This window comes from Lepisma saccharinum, chromosome 18 (genome assembly GCF_977018435.1).
Source record: "Lepisma saccharinum chromosome 18, izLepSacc3.1, whole genome shotgun sequence".
Taxonomy (NCBI): Eukaryota; Metazoa; Arthropoda; class Insecta; order Zygentoma; family Lepismatidae; genus Lepisma; species Lepisma saccharinum.
Window position 1 is genome coordinate 18,811,196 of NC_139246.1, and position 19,729 is coordinate 18,830,924.

Consider the following 19,729-nt stretch of genomic DNA (forward strand, 5'->3'; position numbering starts at 1 on the left):
TCATTTCGCAAGTCAGCTAGTTTTGTAGCGTATTCATCAAGAGGCGAAGAGTTGAAATTAACGAGGCGCTGAAAATGAGTCAAATCTTTTCTTGTGAGTTGTGACTCCCAAAGTTTGAGCTTGGCCACAAAAGCTTTGATGTGATCAAACAGAGCGTGCACCAGTTGATCTTTGGATTGTAGCCAGCTATTTAAGTCATTCGTATGCAACGAGATGTCAGTCACAGAGGCAAAGTCTGCCATCCATTCCGGAACGTTGAATTCCAATAGACTTCCCCTTGCTTTGCATGAATTGCTCTATCTCGGCCCTTAAATCAAACACTCTTTTAAGAACCTTCCCTCTGCTCAACCAATGCACATCACTATAATAAATCACAACGCCGTGATCTGTTTCGCACTCTTGGGTCAAAAACTCTTGGAACTGACGATGATTCAATCCTCGTGACCTAATAAAGTTGACGACCGTCACAATAACTTTCATTACATTTTCAAATCCAATAGTTTTGTACACAAATTCGCCTGGTGGATTAAACAATGGTAAGAGACAAAATCTTTTCCTTCAAGTTCCAGTAGTGTGATTTGACCTATTATAAACTCGAGAAAGTATGAACCCCCCTCATGCAGATTTGACTACACTTAAAACTAGCTCAACATGCCCATATGAGCTTTTTGCTCAAGTGTGGAACCCTGTCTAATCCAAGATTTTTGTAAAAATGCCCTCGGGAATTTCCTGAGAAAGTATGACCCCCCCCTCAGATTGATTTGTCTACACTTACAAAAGGCACTTCTGTGAGATTGTTGTCCATAAACCTGTCAAAAATATGCCCCTCTTGATATTTTTTTTGGCCACACCTAAAACTACGCCAAACGTATTAACACACACACACACACCCACCCACACCCACACACACACACACACCCACACACACATATTTACTTCCGGTTTAAGTTCAATTGGACACCAGCCTCAATTTGTTTATCTAATATTAAAACAATGTAATATGCAGAGACTTTCTAGAATTGCTCTGTGACTCTCTCATTTCTTACATCATAAACATATGATTTTTCACCTATGAGAATAACACTACATATGGTGTCATCAGGGAGTGTATCGTGGAATTCACAGATAATTTTAATGTTTGTCCTGTCATTAACCACAACTTGTTTTCTTTTTGAAGTGTTGATTACAAACATGGGTCTCTGTGCTTTGAATTCATCTGGTGTGTAATACATGTCAGTATTGCCAGTAGTGACCCTTTTGTATGCTGTAAATGCTTCATATAATTTAAGGAAATCATCCTTGGACATGTCTAAATTATAATTTTCTCTCGGAAATACCTCATTTCTGCCATTTTTAAGATATATGTTCTTGATGTTGCAGTTATCAAATCTACTTGAATTTTTTTCCTGATTATTGTGTCTTCCAGTCTGAAACAATACCACCACAAAATCCGGCATGTCATATTGTATACTGGAGAATGAATTTGTAGCATCAAACTCATAATAAGTACCAGCGGCAGGCTTCTGTACACATTGATATGTATAAAATTGTAAAGGAATCTGTGGATTTTTTATTATATCTGCTTTGTATTTAAGAGCATAACTGGCCTCATATTCAACAACTGGGATTCTTAGCTCCATAGTCTGAATAATGCATTTGCCTTCATCAGGTAAGGTATTGGGCAGAGCTTCCCCTGTAGAATTTAATGTACTGTACCTCATCAAAGCATTATTATCATTGGCAGCTCTTCTAAATGTGATTCTTAAACCACTCTTCCACATAATATCTTTGTAATCTGAGAAGAATCCTGGCAACAGGCGCATGGGGAACAGCACTGTGTGGCTCTTGGTTAATATTTTATCACCAGCCTCAAATCCACCTATTTTGTAGTAAGAAGCCTCGGTTTTGGATAATTTTAGTGTGGCCAAAGCTGTGGAGGTAATGCCGGGATAATCCACTCTGTTTATAACAACACCATGCTTTCTGATCTCAATTTCAGAGAACAGATGCGGCACAAAATTGTCCACCAATCTTATGTTTGAATTTGCCGGATAATCTGTTCCATCGAGCTTTACAACATCAAATTTGATGTATAGATCTGCTCTGTGAGGGTGTATAAAGCCATCCCCTACATCAAGATCAACCTCAATTTCTGTGTTGGGTTGATTTAAATTTGCAAATGTCCTCCTGTTTGGGGGGAATGATTGTAGCTCATAACTCTCAATATTTTCCATTTTTTTTGTATGTATTTTTATTTAAATATTAATCTCTATGATTGCAGTTGTTGTGGCTCCAGCAAAATCAACTAATTCTTCTTTTTCATTAGTGACCATCAATTCAATATTATCTATTCTATTATGGCACACAGGAAAATATAATGTTGGGGATGGAGTGTAGATGATTGGCTCCATAAATTCAGAATTAGGTTTAAATGTTGCAATGATGCCAGTTTGTTTGTGAGTGCCTATGCCATTTGATTTGGTGATCATACCCTCGGCCACATTACAGTGAATATTCAGAGTCTCTATGGCTAAGAATTTAGGTATATTAATAGCAGTGTGTTTGATGGACGGTTCAAGTTTTGTGTTGTTCTCAAAGCCTAACAGCTCTCCTATAGTACCCAGATCCACTGTTTCTGTAGCAGATACAATCTCTACTCTGTGAGTGACAGAATTTTGAGTTAATACTATACCTCTGGGTAACTGAGCATTTAGAGTGGACAGATTATACTGCCCTGGAGTGATGACAATTTTTTGATCACCAACTGCAATTTTGTTGTTGTGGTGTGTAATATTAGGGATCAAGTACATGCCATAAAATGCTCTGAGAGCTATTGTTTTGGGATACACTATATCATCATGCAATTTGAGTTTCAATATTGAATTTTGGCTGGTGAGATGAAATACCCCCATGATGTTTCAGATACCACAGAGCTTTTTGAAAATTTTCAATTGATGGTTTATTTATTTGAGACATATATCTAAGAACAGATAAACACAAATGTCCACAATTAACATCTTTGAAATTTTGTACACGGGCATTATTGTAATAAAGATTAGTTGATTTTAGATATTTTACTAAATTTTCAGGTGGAACACCTCCAAATGAATCAAACACAAATGCCTCATTGTTTAAATATTTAAGATAACAGATCCAGTGAGTGTCCTGATTTTTGTACTTATCCAAATTAACAATGCCACACTCTTTGTTGAGTGGTTGTTCTGGTAAAGAATCAGACATGTACACACCTCTAAAATTTTTGATGCCCAGTGGCTTGATTAAAGCTTCAATATCTTGGTTTGTAAGCGGCTCTTGTTTTTTTTAAACTTATTCATGGCTCTCTTAACACCTTTGCCTTGTTTCTCCATGGCCAGGTTATGGCGCTTCAATTCATCTAATTCTGCCTTATTTTTCTTGGCATCTATTACTGTTTTTGCTATGGCAGCTGATCCCCCAGCCAAGCTCCCAACAGCCCCAAGTGCTGCTAAGATGGCCGGGATAGTAAATATGAAACCCCCCACATGTGATTTTTTTCTAGATTGTTGTAATTTTTTTAATTGGGGGGTACTAAGCAACAATTTCATACCATGGCCCTTTGCAAGACAAGAGCTTTTTTTCTTGCGCTGCTTTTTGGTTAACAGACTATCAATAGTTTTAAGAGATTTAAGACCTGCATAAGGTATTTGATACATAACACCCTTGGCCTTCATTCTAGGTTTATTATATATATATATTCACAGCCCCCACCCCAGTTTTTGTTTGGTGTTCATAGCTATGGTGGTCCCCAATGCTGCTATTCTCTCACTCAAAGAAGCATCTTTGCTTACAAATCTACCAAATGCAGCCTCTTCTAATTTCTTGTCTGCAACATGTCTCTTGTCAAGATCAGAATCTGTGTTGTATGCTATGTCATGGTCTCTACAAGCAGCATCTAGGGGATTAACACCAGGATCCCCTCTGTTTAATCTATGGTCCAATTTTGTGCCTGGACCACAATACTGATAGCCTGGAATGTGTAGTTCAAATGGCAGCTTGTTTATAATGTCATTAACCAACCCCCGACCCTCAGAAATATTCCAAAATTTAGGTGGTAGAGTATTAATAATTTTTATAAGATATCCAATCCCCTTAGTGTCATTCACTATAAAATTAGACAATTTGGTGCTTATCATGTCCATAATTCCAACCTTTTCATTGTAAAAATTGTGGTTGCCAGCATTTTCCTCCCCAGCTATCACCAATAACATATCTACAAGTTTCCTGACATCATCAACCCACACAAATTCTTTAGGCAGGGTGTTGTATTGTTTGATTCCACTGCCTGTCTTGATCTGTGACCATATGGGCTTGATTAAATTGTTGTATTTTGCTCCACTGCTAGACTTGACTCTTTTTTGTGTGGGATCATTGTTCTGGTATAGAGCATCTGATTTTATTAATATTTCTTTGTAGTGCTCATAGTCTTGATCTGTATAGCTGCCAGGCCTTTTCCGAGTCATCAGTTCCCACAATCCAGGTGTGCCGGGATATTTAACAAAACCACCTTTTTCTCCAAGATGAGATTCTGAATATACAATAAGATCATCTCCCATAAATGTTACTCTGAAATTGCCAATTCTATGTATGATGCTACCATCACGCTCTGTGTCAGCATATAAGCCAAAGACCTCATCTTTGTTGTCTTTAGGTGTGCTTAAATATTTTTGAGCAAGAAGACCCAATTCAATAGGATCCTGAGTAGCTTCAATTCTTCGAGGAGCAACAGGACTAGGTGTATGAATACTGGAAAGTGGGGTGATTGGATAATCTAATATGTTCCTTGCAGCTACAGGTACAAGCTCTGTGATCAAATTTTGATTTTGCTCTGTAACAGTTTTGATATTTTTACCTAATTCACTAATAGCATCAATAATAGGCTGTTCTGTTTGTTTGTGTTGTTCATAAATTCCTCGGTTCTGTGATTTCCATGCCTTAAATCTTTTTACAAGATAATCTCTTAATTTAAGATCATCAATGATTGGCCTTTTCATGGTTATTTATATATGTTTCAATGTCTAGAAAATTGTTGATTTTATTTCTGTATTTGCCACTATTGGGTTTTCTTGTCATATCAATTGTGACAAACCCATAACTGTCTTGATTCCAGCACCCACTGCAAAACTTGGAAAAATTATTGTAGCTCAAGTCCCCACCTACATATTCATCATGTATGTGTTTGAGGTTGGTATGATCTTGATGAAACACACATATAAAATTGCTGTTGTCTCGGATCAGCTGCTTCGGTATTTTTGAAAAAGTCTGTGCCAGGTAGAAGCAATCAATGTTTTTGTGTCGGCCCTGTGTAAAGAAATTTCTAACCTTGTTTTGATTATCCAGTATAATGTCATCAAACACAACAACAGAATTATCGAGACATTCATGGAGTGGCTTAACATCTGATTCAAAAGTGGCAATATCCAATCCATCATATAGCTTCATCAGCTGCTGATATTTTAATTGTTCCAAGCTCTTAGAGAAGACATACAAGTGCCTGTTTTTCCAGTCTAACCAGTTGGGTGCCAATAAAAAATTATCAATCATTAGTGTAGTTTTACCACAAGCCGATGGCCCAACAATAAGACATCTAATATTTTCAGGCAGCAACTTGCCATTTCTTTTAATCTGCTGTTCAGGTTCTGGCAGCCTTTTTATAACATCCCAGGTGCTCATATTATCACTTTGTCTGCATCGATCCAGCTGTGTTCTGGAAGTCCTAGCCATTTGACAAATAACTTGTTGCCTTTTCTGCGGATGATTTTTTCTATGAGATATGTGTCAGGCTGCTTAGTTTTGTTGAGTTCTTCTTCATAGAACCGGTCTTTGAGAATTTCTCCTCGGTGGTCTTTTATTATATATGTGTTAAGGGTCCCAGGTTTAACTTGAACCACTGTAAATAATTCAGTGCTCCAGTTTCTTGTAAAGCCTCTTTTGAATAAGTGCTTATATTTGCTGATTCTTACTTGATCACCCACCTTGTATTTGGCCTTTCTTGTTGTTGGCTGGTATCTAGGATAATAAACAGTCCTGATCAATTTTTGCTCATCAGATGAAGTTACTTCAGAGGGTTTCATGTTGATTGTGGAATGGACCGAGTTGTTATATTTATGTAGAAGTTCTGGAAGAATATTAAGCCATTTATAATTACCTTGAAGTCACGACCGGATCAAGGAAGTGTGGAGCGTTACCCCCACACCCCCTATACGCCTTCATGGCGTAGTGCTATGCACAGGGGAGCACTTTACCTTTTTTACATAAGATTTTTTAGAGTTTTGTTGAATCTCTCTACAATTGAGGCCTTGAGATCACTGTAACTTGAATAATGTTGTATTGACTGGCTTTTAATAAATTGTTGGAACACAGAATTATAAAATTCTTTGCCATTATCTGTTTGCAAATAGCGCGGTGATCTTCCACTCTGATTGATGATTGTTCTGATGGCTTCTGTAACACATTTTCCAGTCTTGGATTTGAGTGGCACAGCCCAGGCAAATTTTGAAAATGTGTCTATTACAGTGAGTAGATACTTGTAGCCCTTGTTGATTTTGTCTAAGTTTCTCAGCTGTCCACTTGCCATCTCAATCAAGTCGCTCTGCCATAAATCATCTATGCCTTTTGTGACTACTGGCAGTCTCTTATAATTATGTCTGGCTTGTCTGTGTAATTCATCAACAATAATTTGTCTAGACATAATATGAAAACAAGAATATTGCAACTATGGGGTGTTCAGCAGCTGATACTACAGGATTTTCTAAATATAATTTGTCTCCTATTTGTATATGGAATTCCAGAGAGCCATCATCTTCAGCATAAGATGTTTCTAATGTATTGGGATCTGTAAAATCCTCTAACTCTACACTGGTGATTTTTGGTTTGTTGTCAGCATTTGTTATTGATAAGGTGCGGTAGTGGTTTGCCTGTGGTTGTAGCCAATATTTGATCTTGATTGGTCTCAGTGTGCCCCCAACAAAAAATTGGTAATAAAATTGTGCAGGGGACAGCATATATATTTTGCCACCTGGTGTAAATGGTGAATCATATTCTTTGTTGGGGATGCTGTACAATTCAAGAATTACTGTATGTTTTGGATTCTCGATTATGCCTGTTATTTATTTTTCTGCTGTAAGCAATCTGCTTGTTACAGATTCAAGGTGCTCATTGATGGTCCTAACAACATCATCATGGCCTGGCTTGATTTTTATGTCCACAACAAGTTTCTTGTATTGTTGCACAATCTCTTGAAGCTGGGTGGCAAAAACAGACAGAGCATTTGCTTGATTGGATTCCATGGTCCCTAGCTGTTGCTTGATATTAGCTACAATTTGTTGCAAATTTTCAATAACTGCCAATTTTGAATTTTGAGCAGTAAGATCATGGACCTGTCTTCTGATATCCTCAAACAGGGCATGCAGTTCATTAATATGTTGATTAGTTGGTAGAGTGGCCACTGTCTGAGTAAGTTGTTTGATCTCTGTCTGGATATTCTTGATATCTTCTGATTTCAATATGCGATTCACAGCTCTCTTAATATTTTTAAGTTCCTGTGATGTAGGCAGATTTGTTACAGTATTTTGCAAAGATTCACGTGCCAATTTCGCATTATTTAATTCAGAAGCATCAGCCACATTTTGCATAGCATTTTGGAGCAGGGCTATATCTGCCTGAGTGGGTGTTGATTGTTGTAAAATTTCAAGTTTTGTTTGGATATCATCGATCAAGTGATGAAAATGAGATAGCTCAGATTCAGTGTTGAGGTTTTCAAGCTTTGTGATCTGTTGCTGGACACTGACAAGTGTGTCTACAATACCAGGCAGGCGAGATTCTAGAGATTCTTGTACACTTGTCAAATCACTTTGCACTGCTGCTATTGTACCCTCAAGATGGGTTATGGTACTTTGAATTTTTCCAAAATCTTCATATGTTTCAAGTTGCAGCTTGATGTTGGCAACACTCCGAGTTATTGCACTCAAGGCATCAGAAGATGGCAAGTTGTTCATAAAATTTTCAAGTGTCTCAATTCTTTCTTTAACCTCGGCTATGGCATTGTTCAAGGGGTCCAGATTAGGTATTTGGAGTGATTGAATCTGTTCCTTTAGAGTGGAAATCACTAGATCAAAATCTTCTTGTGATTTTATGCTTTTGACAATTGTTTGGAGCTGTGCCTGGATATTATTTATCTGCTCTTCCAATTGCTGTTTCAATTGCTCAGAGTTGGTGGCCTGGGTCTTAAATTTGGCTTGAAGAGCTGCTACAGCCTCTTCTAAACTTTGAAAATTATCTAATGTGGCCAAGTCAGTATATTTTTGAAGCAACAATTTGAGTTCTGAGTCTATTTTAAGAAGAGGGTCCATGCATTGTGATTGTAAATTTGTAATTTCTAGTTGAAGACTGGCATTGAGTGTGGTTTGTAAAGCTTGTAAATCACTTCTTAATTTCTTGACTCTGACATCAAGCATCAGAATCTCATCACTGTGATCTTCATGCCTTGTATGGCCAAATATATCATTAGGCATTTTGTTTTAGTGGTTATTTATTATTGAATATCTGATTCTTAATTCTATAAAAAAAGGTATAAGCTTGTCATATGATCCCGGGACCTCAATATATAAGCAGTCACCAGCAGAAACAGTATATACAGTGCCAGAAATCATGTTTGAGTGCTTAATTCTATAAATATTTCTCCCCACTGAAATCTTGACATTACCCTCAGGGGTTGTAATAAATTGCAATTGACCACCTACAAGTAATTGGTAATGATTTAAATTATTGTTAAATATGTACAATATATTACCTGTTTCATCATCAACATCTGTAAGTATGCTGTTCAGATGAATAATTAACAAAGCACTTAGTTTAGATATTATATCAGAAGAGGGTTGTGGTGTTGGCAGGTCCATAATAGCCTGTTTTTTGAACCCAAATAAGTTCATAAGCATGTTTATTTATTTCAAATCATGCTCTGTAATTGGGCATTGATTACCACTTTTCAAATCACAATGACCCCATGGTAAAGTATGTATGCCACATGACAAAATGCATCTCTTATCATCATGTGGGTCCAGAGCCACTTTTCTTACAATATTTGTAGTCAACAAATGATCCACACTCTGAATTCTGGATTCTGATGTTCTGATTGTGCTACATGATTTGAGGCAATTTTTGTAATCTTCAAATTCAAGCTCTTTGTCTACAGTCACTCTGCCAATGCCCTTGGCCTTTTTGGCAACAGCGCCACTACATGTTTCAAAACTGTACATCTTGGCCCTTAACCCAGCAAATGCCACAATAACATCACCAAGTGTCTCATCTTTTAACTTGTCAGGCACCTTTTTGTTGTGGTGTTGAATCTCTGTATGTTCAGTGGTATCAAAATATTTAAACAATTCAGGCTGTGCTATATCTTGATAAACATCTTCTGTTTGAATATCAAGAACAAAACTATCTGTGTCCATGTACATCAGTTTTACACGATCCTTATAAATAGGCTTCAACACATCATAATACAATTTTAACATGTGTAATTTGGCCAATTCCAATATCACAGCCCCTACATAAATAGGCTTATCAAACTTGATCTTTGTTTTTTTCATGTTGGAAAGTGCCATATTCTCATCATAAATTCTTCTGTAATTGAAGTTGGGCTTTGCAATCAATTTTTTGCTCCGGCTGGGGTCAGTAATTATTTTAACATCAATATGTTTTCTGACATTTTCAATTGTTTTGCCATACACTGAATTGACCATCAATTTAAACAAGGTCTTATCAAATTGGCTCATTGCAGATGTTCGAAGCTCTGTGTTTGTATCAATATATGGTTTCAACCATCTTGAGTGCCTGAACCTCAAAACTTTTCCAACTTTGGTCACTTGAACACCATGTTTCATCAGGAACTGGAGGTTTTTGTAATATATGACATAATTCTGTTTCGGCTCCAGAGTCATCATCAATTTCTTCTGTTTAGAGCCAGGTGAACACTTAACCTCAGGAATTGGGGGCAGATCAGAAAATGTGTTGTGTAAATCATCAGGAATTGTCAGATCAACCTCTAAGAACAGGTCATAGTTACTGTCATCAAAATCATGAAGATCTTCAATGTTGAAATCTTCAACCCACTCAAGCCCTGCATATGGCAGTTTTTTCATCATGGCATAACCATAGAGGCTGTTGGCATCTACATACAGTATATAATTTGATGGCAGTGCTGGATCATAATCAGGAATATATTTGTTATTTGCTCTGGCATATCTCTGAGAACATTGCACCATGCCTCCTCTTATACATTGTTCCATAAACAGATACATATCTTGATCCTGGATCAGATCCAATTGCATTTTAGTGTTTAAAAACATTGCAGACCATGCTAGGCCCGGAGCACTGTAAAAATACATTGGATCCAGTTTATAATTTTGCATGGAAGATTTTCTGAATGCCTGCAGTATATCAGCTAAGAGGGTCACATCAAGTTTTAAATATGCCTTGTGATAATCACCAAATGTCTGGCATTTTAAATTGTTCCACATCAACTGGGCATGGTGATAATCATCATCAGTGATTCCAGATCCTCTGATTTTGCTGTAAAACTCTTGTTGAGGTGGCAGAGAACACTCATCAAATTTAGAAAAATCTGTAACATAATCATATGGATATACACCCTTCCGCCTAATTAATTTCAGGTCCTGATTTGGAAACAAAGCACATGTGATTTTGAATTGATCATCAGATAATTGAGTGGGCAGTGTAGCCAGGCTAGCCGATAAAATTCTGTATGAATCAAGAAATCTTAAGTGAATAGGAACACCATTAACTTTAATTATTTTGCTAATGGCAATATATTTTTCTTTATTTTCAGCTAAAATATTTAAATTCTGCTTGTCAAACCTCTCGTACCTGATCAGATGATGAAAATCATAATTGGATGCACCATGGCAAAATATAGGGACAAATTTTGGTCTCTGGATCTTAATATTACAGCTATTACACAGGGCCATTAAGAATTTACCATCTGTATGAGAATGGTGATGAACCTTGATATTTGTATCTGAAAATTCAGAATCACATACCGGGCATTTTTCTGCATTGTTGAAATCTTCAATCTGATCCTCTGGTAAAGCCAACATAGGTTTTGATTTTAATAAGACATTAGATGCTATGTTATGGCACTCATTTTCTATTCTTTGTGCAAATTCTTTGATGGCATCTGCTCCCATGTATAAATCTTCTTTACTAACAACCCCATCCTGTACACAACATAACAAAAACTAGAAGGTTCATGTACCTGGTATGATGTAATTGAAGGTTCATCAGGATCTGGGCTACAGAATGCAAGGAGTGTGAGGTTTGATTCAAAATCACAGACTATATATGCTGGGTGTTCCAACAAGGCTTCAAATTTTTTGAATTTGGCATTTTCACTTGGATTAGGCATCACCATATGAACAGGTTTATGGTTGCCACAGTATTTCAGATGCTCAATTAACTTGTTTTTAGCAATTTCTGCATTCTTTTCACAAACACCATTCACCATTTTTCTACCATCAAATACAGACAAACATCTTCTACACAACTTGAATATTGTATTGGATTTGTCTAGTTGTGTTCTTACTAAAGCTTCAAGATTATGTATCAGAGTGTAATGATATGTGCCATCCACTTCAATTAAGAGCAGATCAATCGGAACAGCAGAATCATCATCAAGTGTACTGATTCTGAGAGGATCTATCAAGCAATTTCCACGGCCAGTAGAACAAGTAAATACATTAATAGATAATTGTTTACCATTAATATCCCTGGCCTTTTTTTCAAATTTATCAATATTCTGAACAGACATTGGATATTCTAAACCCTCCATTGCTTCATCAAAATTGTGTTCATATTGTTTATAATAAGTTATTCTCTCAGGATTCCTTGAAACTGGAAACAAAGCAGCTAAAATACACCACAAAAAGCATTTCTGGTCGGTATTTTCTATATTAACCACGGCTCTTTTGTTTTTAATATTGGCAGGTAATGGCAGATATGTAGAACCTTGTAATGGACTGAATTCAGAAATATTAATATATAACTTGTGTGGAGAACCACATAGGCTCCATCCAGACTCTTTTGCTGCAAATTCAGAGTGTTTAATATTCAATTGATCTATCAAACTGCTTATTATTTTGTCTGAATTTGCATTTGAATATACCGGTACAGTTTCTGTTATGTGGGGCTGTGTAAATTTTGTGCCATTTGGCTTCTTATATTGTGTAAACAATTTGAGGGACAGCTTATAAGAGCCATTTTGTGCATTTAGAATTGCCTGCACATTTGGATTTATACTGTTCAAAAAATTCTTAATGTCACATTTTGGCTCTGATACAAAACGGTGATCTCTTAATTGGCCATTAAAACTGCTATGGATAGGTGCATAATGTGGCTGCTTTGCTGCTCTAGCATTAACAGGTGCTTCATGCTTCCTTTTCAGACCAGATGTAAATGGTTGTGGGGGCAATGTTGATGACTGTGCAGAGCAAGTACCTTTATGTTTATATGTGAAATATTCCAGATTATATTTTCTATGGCATTTAGGGCATATTTTTGTGGGAGTTCTGCATTTGTCTGGATTACAATTCCTTTGATGCTTAGCCCAATTGGGGCTGGATATATTCTTTTTGCATTGATTACAATGTTTTTGATTTGGCATTTTTGTTGTTGGTTTATTATATAAAATTTCTTGGGGTCCAAATCAAAATTCTATGCTTAATAAAAAAATATCAGTTGGGTTCAGCAGTGTGATTTTTGTGTGTGTGTGTGTGTGTGTGTGTGTGTGTGTGTGTGTGTGTGTGTGTGTGTGTGTGTGTGTGTGTTAATATTTTTGGCTTTGGTATTTATATAAAATTTCTTGGGGTTCAAATCAAAACTCTATACTTAATAAACCTATGACAGGTTGTCAAAAATTCTGTATATTAAATCAAATAGATTTGTAATTCAATTTATACAAATCTGCAATATTTTTGTGTTTAAAAAATATGAGCAGCACTGCAACAACACACCCTTACTCTTCAACAACTCTCACAATACTGGCTGATATGCAATGCAAAATCTCTTTATATACCCTAAGCACGGACCGCATTGAAAATATCTGAAACAATAAGCCAATCAGAATATAACACATCATCACTTTATGTCATAACCAACCAATCAGAAAACAACACATGCCTAAAGCATAATATTGGGTAATAATTTGTTGCAAAACATGATGCAATATAAATAAACCAGAAATAGGCCACAAGTGGACCGGAAGTAAATATGTGTGGGTGGGTGTGGGTGTGTGTGGGTGTGTATGTGGGTGGGTGTGGGTGTGTGTGTGTGTGTGTGTGTGTGTGTATGTGGGTGGGTGTGGGTGTGTATGTGGGTGGGTGTGGGTGTGTATGTGGGTGGGTGTGGTCAAGGTCAAGGTCAAGGTCATGTCAAGGTCAAGGTCAAAATAATCGAAAAAATAATCGAAAAAATAGTCAAGGTCAAGGTCATCTCAAGGTCAAGGTCAGTGTGTGTGTGTGTGTATGTGTGTGGGTGTGGGTGTGTGTGTGTGTGGGTGTGTGTATGTGTGTGTTAATACGTTTGGCGTAGTTTTAGGTGTGGCCAAAAAAAATATCAAGAGGGGCATATTTTTGACAGGTTTATTGACAACAATCTCACAGAAGTGCCTTTTGTAAGTGTAGACAAATCAATCTGAGGGGGGTCATACTTTCTCAGGAAATTCCCGAGGGCATTTTTACAAAAATCTTGGATTAGACAGGGTTCCACACTTGAGCAAAAAGCTCATATGGGCATGTTGAGCTAGTTTTAAGTGTAGTCAAATCTGCATGAGGGGGGTTCATACTTTCTCGAGTTTATAATAGGTCAAATCACACTACTAGTTCCGGCTCTTTGCGTAGCAGAGCTACGAAACCTTTCTTTCTTCCCACCATGGCAGGGTCACCATCCGTTACCACACCCTGTAGGTTGGTTAAGCTGAGATCGAAACGACGGAGCGTTTTCTTGACGGCTTCAAGAATATCAGTAGTGTTTGTCGTTCCCTTCATAGGTACCAGCGCTAGCAGTTCCTCAGTCAGACAGAATTGTCGGTCTATGCCACGGATAAAGATAGACAGTTGTGCTGTATCTTTCACATCTGTGCTCACGTCTAAAGCAAGTGAATATGACGTAATTTCCGACGGCCGTGTTTTTAACGTCCCTTCAATATCAATAGCAAGTTCTTCAACACGTCGTGCAACAGTTACCCCCCGACAAACTCTGTTTCTTAAACACTTCTTTATTATTTGGGCACAGTATTTCCCCGGCAGCAATGAGACACTCTATCACGAACTCGCCTTCCACGAATGCTTTTGACTTTTTAGCAGTCTTTTCCGAATACAGGTGTACAGAAATAGGGTGGGCTGGGACGTGAAATTCAGAGCCGTCTTTTAACTTAATACGATGCGTAGGATTTGTGGCACAACCAATGTCCTGCTCAGACCATGACAACACATCTACATACGTCTCTAATAATTGTGTAAGTTGCAACTTCTGATCGGGTTCTAGTGCCGGGTTGATATCAAATGTTGTAATGTTGTGCACTGTTGTTGTCATAGTGCCAGTTTCCTTGGTCACCATAACGATAGGTCCTTCGCCATCTGCAGTATGACTCGAGGCTGGGACTGGATTTTGCCATGCCTCTGCAGTACCTAAGCGTGCACCTTTCCTAATCTTAATTTTGTAAGAATTTGGGTTGGTAATCCAAATTAAAAATTACTCAGTATTTACAATGGCTTGGGGTACCATTAAGCCCGTGTCCATTTGAAACTGTAAATCTGGTTCTAAATAAGTTAAGTTCTGATTCCTAGAATTTGTCAATTTGAGAGGAATACACAAATGAGACCTAGGTTTAATTCTAATTTGTCTGGAAGTTACAAATAAATCCCTGATCAGACTAGCAAGTTTTATTGATACGTCAAAGGTTTTCCTGTGTTCCGTCCTTAACTGGTTCCGCGGAGGCGTTCCAAATCTCCTCAACGTGAGTCGATTCTGTTCAAAATCCAAATTTGCTTTATGAGCTCTTAAAAAATCATTACCCAAGATTGTCCCATGTTCAAAATTTGGAATCAACCGAAAAGGGTGGGTAAAATTGCGGCCGTTTATTGCAAATGTTAACAGGACAATCTCTTTAATTTCAATTTGTTCCTTTGCTACTTCCCTTATGGCCGTATGAATTTTAAAACGTTTGGCAGTTGAAGGAATACCTCGATCACTAGTAACTGATACTTGGCTCCCGGAATCCACAAGAAACCTCTGACGTTGTCCCCCTATAGGTGTATTAATATATATAAGTTCCTCATATGGGAAAGTAGAGACTGAAATTTGTTTCCCTACAAAATCTGCACATACGTCTCTTCTATGGGCAGTCACCGCTTGTTTAAAGCCTCCTTGTTCTGAAAACAAGTGGCTGCGGAGTGATTGGGATAATTACAAATATAGCAGCGTGGTCTTTCCCGTTGCTCTTCTCTACTTTCCTGGCCTCGCCCTGCTGAGGATGAGGAACCATCGAGTTCTGTCCGCGGAAGTTTCCACGTCCTCGCCATTGTTCGGCATTGCCATATCGCCTATTGCGATCTGAATTATCATTAGGACGTGCATTTCTATACTCCCTATTGTACTGCGGTCGTCTATTATTCCCTCGGTAGGAACCTCTAAAATTATTTCCTGACTGGTAATTGCCTCTATAATACGGTTCTCTAAATTGCCTCTGTCCGGATGAGTTGGTGCTAAGGTTCTGCTTTTGATTATCAATGCTATCTAGTCTAAAAGTAAGACTATCTAACCTACCGTCCAGACCGGTTACTTTGAGAGTTGTTAGCCAATTTCAATTGTTCGACCTCCTTCTGCAAGGCATTAAATCTTGCATCAATATCTGAAGTTGGTCGCAGCTGTGTAGACTCAGTAGTAGCCAGATTGTTGTTATGTAATAAAATCTGCTGCTGTTGCGAGAGTGTTGGTGCGCTGTTCAAAGGAAGGAATAAACTATCCCTTTGATCTTCGCACCTTAGCTCTTTCAACTTGCGCTGGCTCATCAAAAACTGAAGCTTTTCAAATGACTTTAAGTCCTTGAGCAACCCATGCACTGACTCATATTCCTTATGATGAATATCTTTCATATAATCCACTTGTAATCCCAAAATGATTTGTTTAATCTTTTGTTGGACTCCCATTTTAGTATCTGCTTTAAGTAATAATAATTGCTTGTCCCTAACATAGTTTGTAACCGACTCAGTTTCTTTATGTAATCTATACTGTGTTTGTTTCTCGATCTGGAGTTGATCTAAGGACCCTGCAAATTCATCCTTAATTTTTTGCCTTAAGTTCTCATAAGAACTGTCTTGATTCTCTTGTACATCTCTCCAAGCTTGAAACTATCGCAAGGCTGGCCCTGCTAAAAGAGCTGGGAACATTTGCTGCTTTTTGGTATTATTCCAGCCATTTAAAATGGCAAGGCAGTCTACCTTATCTAAAAATTTTGACATGTCTTCCCCGGCTATCCCTTGAAATGAGATACCCTCTAAAATCGTTGAGGGAACAAACTGAGACTAAGCCATAGCTGCAAACTGTGTTGGGCCTAAATCTCTAAAATCCTGAAATTGTTGCTCTAATTGTCTTTCCTCTACTTGCTTTTCATGTTCCTGTTTCTCTAATAATTGTCGCTGAAGGCGTCTAGTTAAAATTGGGCTACGTTTAAACTTGGGGGTTGAACTTGCAGTTGGACCGCTAACATCTAAATTAATACTCGCATCCCCTCGACCTATGTCTAACAACTGATCCAACGTTTCATCGAGTTCATCAGCAAGGTGAAAGCTCGACATTTATCATGGCATATATAAAAATGTTCTCCCCCCATTAATATTAAAAAAACAACTTTAAACCTTATGTATTCTCAAAATATTTGTTGCAATGACATACTAATAATAAAAAAACTAGACAAGTTAGCAAAAATTTTGGGGTGGGGTTAATTTAAAACTGGTTAATAATTTTCCATCTCATTTCCGTAAAAATTAATGAAAGCCCTAAGCATCTCCATCCACATATCATTACGGAGATAGACGAAAATTCCAATGCTAACAATAAACTGCAACTCTTTTCATTTCCGAAAAAAAAAATTAAAAGGCCCGCATCACCACCACGTATCATTCTACAAAATGATGAGGATCAAAACCAGACACTCCCACAATTAATCAATGGGTGATCTACCTTATTCATCATTCATCCTCAATGATGAGAACACTCGTCATTAACATGACAAGTCAAATGCTTGGCAGTGCGAAAGGTACAACTAAAACTAAAGAGCTTAACAATTAGAAAAAACAATGGTCACTCATTGGGTTTTATGAACATTCGAACCTGAATCATGGCTGGGTTAGGATAATTACCTGTCTATCTGAAGAGTGATGATAAATTCGAAGAATAAAATAAACTAAGACCTCTCTAAGCTTCGTTGCTCGTTGACCAGGACTCGCCTCACTTTCCCTCAACTCCTTTCTCTAAACTCCTCACTCTCCTCAATCCAAATCAAAAGTCAGTCCCTTCTCAGTCTGTCTCACCTCTATATCACCCAAGCCATGGAGACCTTCCTCCATGCCGAATCGTGATTTTTACTACCTCTATTGCAAACTGCTGACTCCATAAGCTGATGGAACTTCCTATATCCTGAATACCTCAGGAAGTTTGCATAGCACAACACCGTGCATTATTTACATATCACAGAGGTTGAGACAACTGATATAAACAAGTGAATGCCCTGGTCAACATGAAGCATCCAGAGAGAGTTAAATAAAAATATACTCTTATGGATTAATACGATATTCACACACCACCAACAGTGGCGGCGCCAGGATCAATCGTCTAAGGGTGCTAAGGGGGTGCGGAAAGAAATTTAGGGGGTGCAACGTTGAAAATAAAGAAAACATGAAATATGCATGCATGTTTTAGTCCCTAAATCAAATATCAATCAACTTTAGTAGGCATTTATGATAATATGCTAATGAAACTGAAGAATACTAGCGACTTGCTTCATTCTTGCCTGAATTTAGCATAACGACAACGTTTGGAAATTTGAAAAGAACATCTTGTACAAGGGAGGCCAATGACAAATAAGGACGACTGGAGGATTTTTCCATGGAAAGGCAAGCAAGGCAATGCATTTTTCTACGGAGAGGGGTCGCGGCATATTTTTCCTCCAAATAGTGTTGCTTGCTCTCCCTAAAAAAAATCATTCAGTTTGAAGTTACCATGTTCCTGCAACGCTCTTATAATAATTATAATATATAATATAAGACTTACTAATTACAAAAATTAAATAATCAAAATAATGAAATAATAAAACAACTAAAATTAGAAATAATAAAAATATACAAGGATAGCAAGGATTATTTTGTAATCATACTACTTTGAATGACAGTGGCAAAGTAGATTTATAAAAGATTTATTACTACTTACAACGTAACATTCATAAAGTATCACCAGGAACTTTACTTTTCGTCAAATGGATCTAATAACCTTTCTTTTATATTTAATAAATATTCAATTCTTTAACTATTTGACATAAATTTTCCTTAAACACGGCAGGGTTTCTTGTACAATTTTTGCCGACCTTAACTACACGTAAGATAAATAATGAACTCGTGCTGTATATCACTATTCTTATACCGTCCTTTTACCTATTTATGCAATAAAAATATAATATTAATTAATTTGAATATTTTAATTAATACTATTTTAATTAATATAATATGATAATTATTTTTGTATAAACATTATTATTATTATTATTATTATTATTATTATTATTATTATTATTATTATTATACAGTTGGTTCGGACCCTCCCCGAAACATATTTCTACATACGTGCCTTTGTATACCATATGAATATTTTGGGATAGTTTCACATTACATACACAAAACAACTGAAAGTCGTTTCATTCGTTCAATGTTCTTGTTTTACAGTACCTGGAGAAGTCCAAAGCGACACATCCGTTAGGGAGAGTGGGGACCGTTCAGGACGTGGCCAATGCCATAGCTTACTTAGCCTCAGACGACGCATCATTTGTGACTGGAGTCTTGTTGCCTGTCGACGCTGGTCGAAGCATCGCCTGCGTCCGTTAACATCTAAATATACCGAGAAGCAAGGTTCTTTTTCCGAAGTTCGTTATTTACAGATATATCAGGTCTCATATTTGTGTATTCTTTTTGAAAGTGAGTTTTCTATATTCATGCAAGAAGAACCCGTGCCAGAACAAAACTTGTGTACATGCTTCATACTACAAATGAATATATGTTGCTTGCATAAAATGTTTGTTATTAAGACAGTTCAAACTCAAATAGCAATAAAGCATACTTTGGAGGTAGTTTCCTTTATCAGTCATAGTTGCCAGGCTAAGTGTGGCAAGAAGAAACCAAACAATCCATTAATTTAACCACATTTGCATTTCTCGACATATTTTGAAGGAACTAATAAAATTTGGAGAGCCTATAAATTCCTAAAAACACACACACATAATACGTTTTTTGTGTGTGTATATATATATACATATATACAGAGCATTCCCTGACATTCGCTACGAGACTCAGCTGCAAGCGGCCCGGCGTCAGTGCTTGTCATTCCCGGTAAACGGAATCCGCGACAATCG

At 37.2% G+C, this 19,729-nt stretch overlaps 1 protein-coding gene across 2 annotated transcripts in view; it reads left to right on the forward strand.

Annotated features, from left to right (window-relative positions):
- The window catches only part of LOC146001889 (3-oxoacyl-[acyl-carrier-protein] reductase FabG-like), a 76,764-nt gene extending 57,317 nt beyond the window's left edge, over nt 1-19,447 (forward strand). The window contains exon 7 of one of the 2 annotated variants that reach the window (XM_083139600.1): nt 19,047-19,447. In XM_083139600.1, coding sequence (XP_082995726.1) covers nt 19,047-19,205 — 159 coding nt within the window. In that variant the 3' untranslated portion in view covers nt 19,206-19,447. The remainder of the gene's footprint in view (nt 1-19,046) is intronic. The other variant, XM_083139599.1, reaches the window with a different exon arrangement.
- The last annotated feature ends 282 nt before the right edge of the window (nt 19,448-19,729 follow it).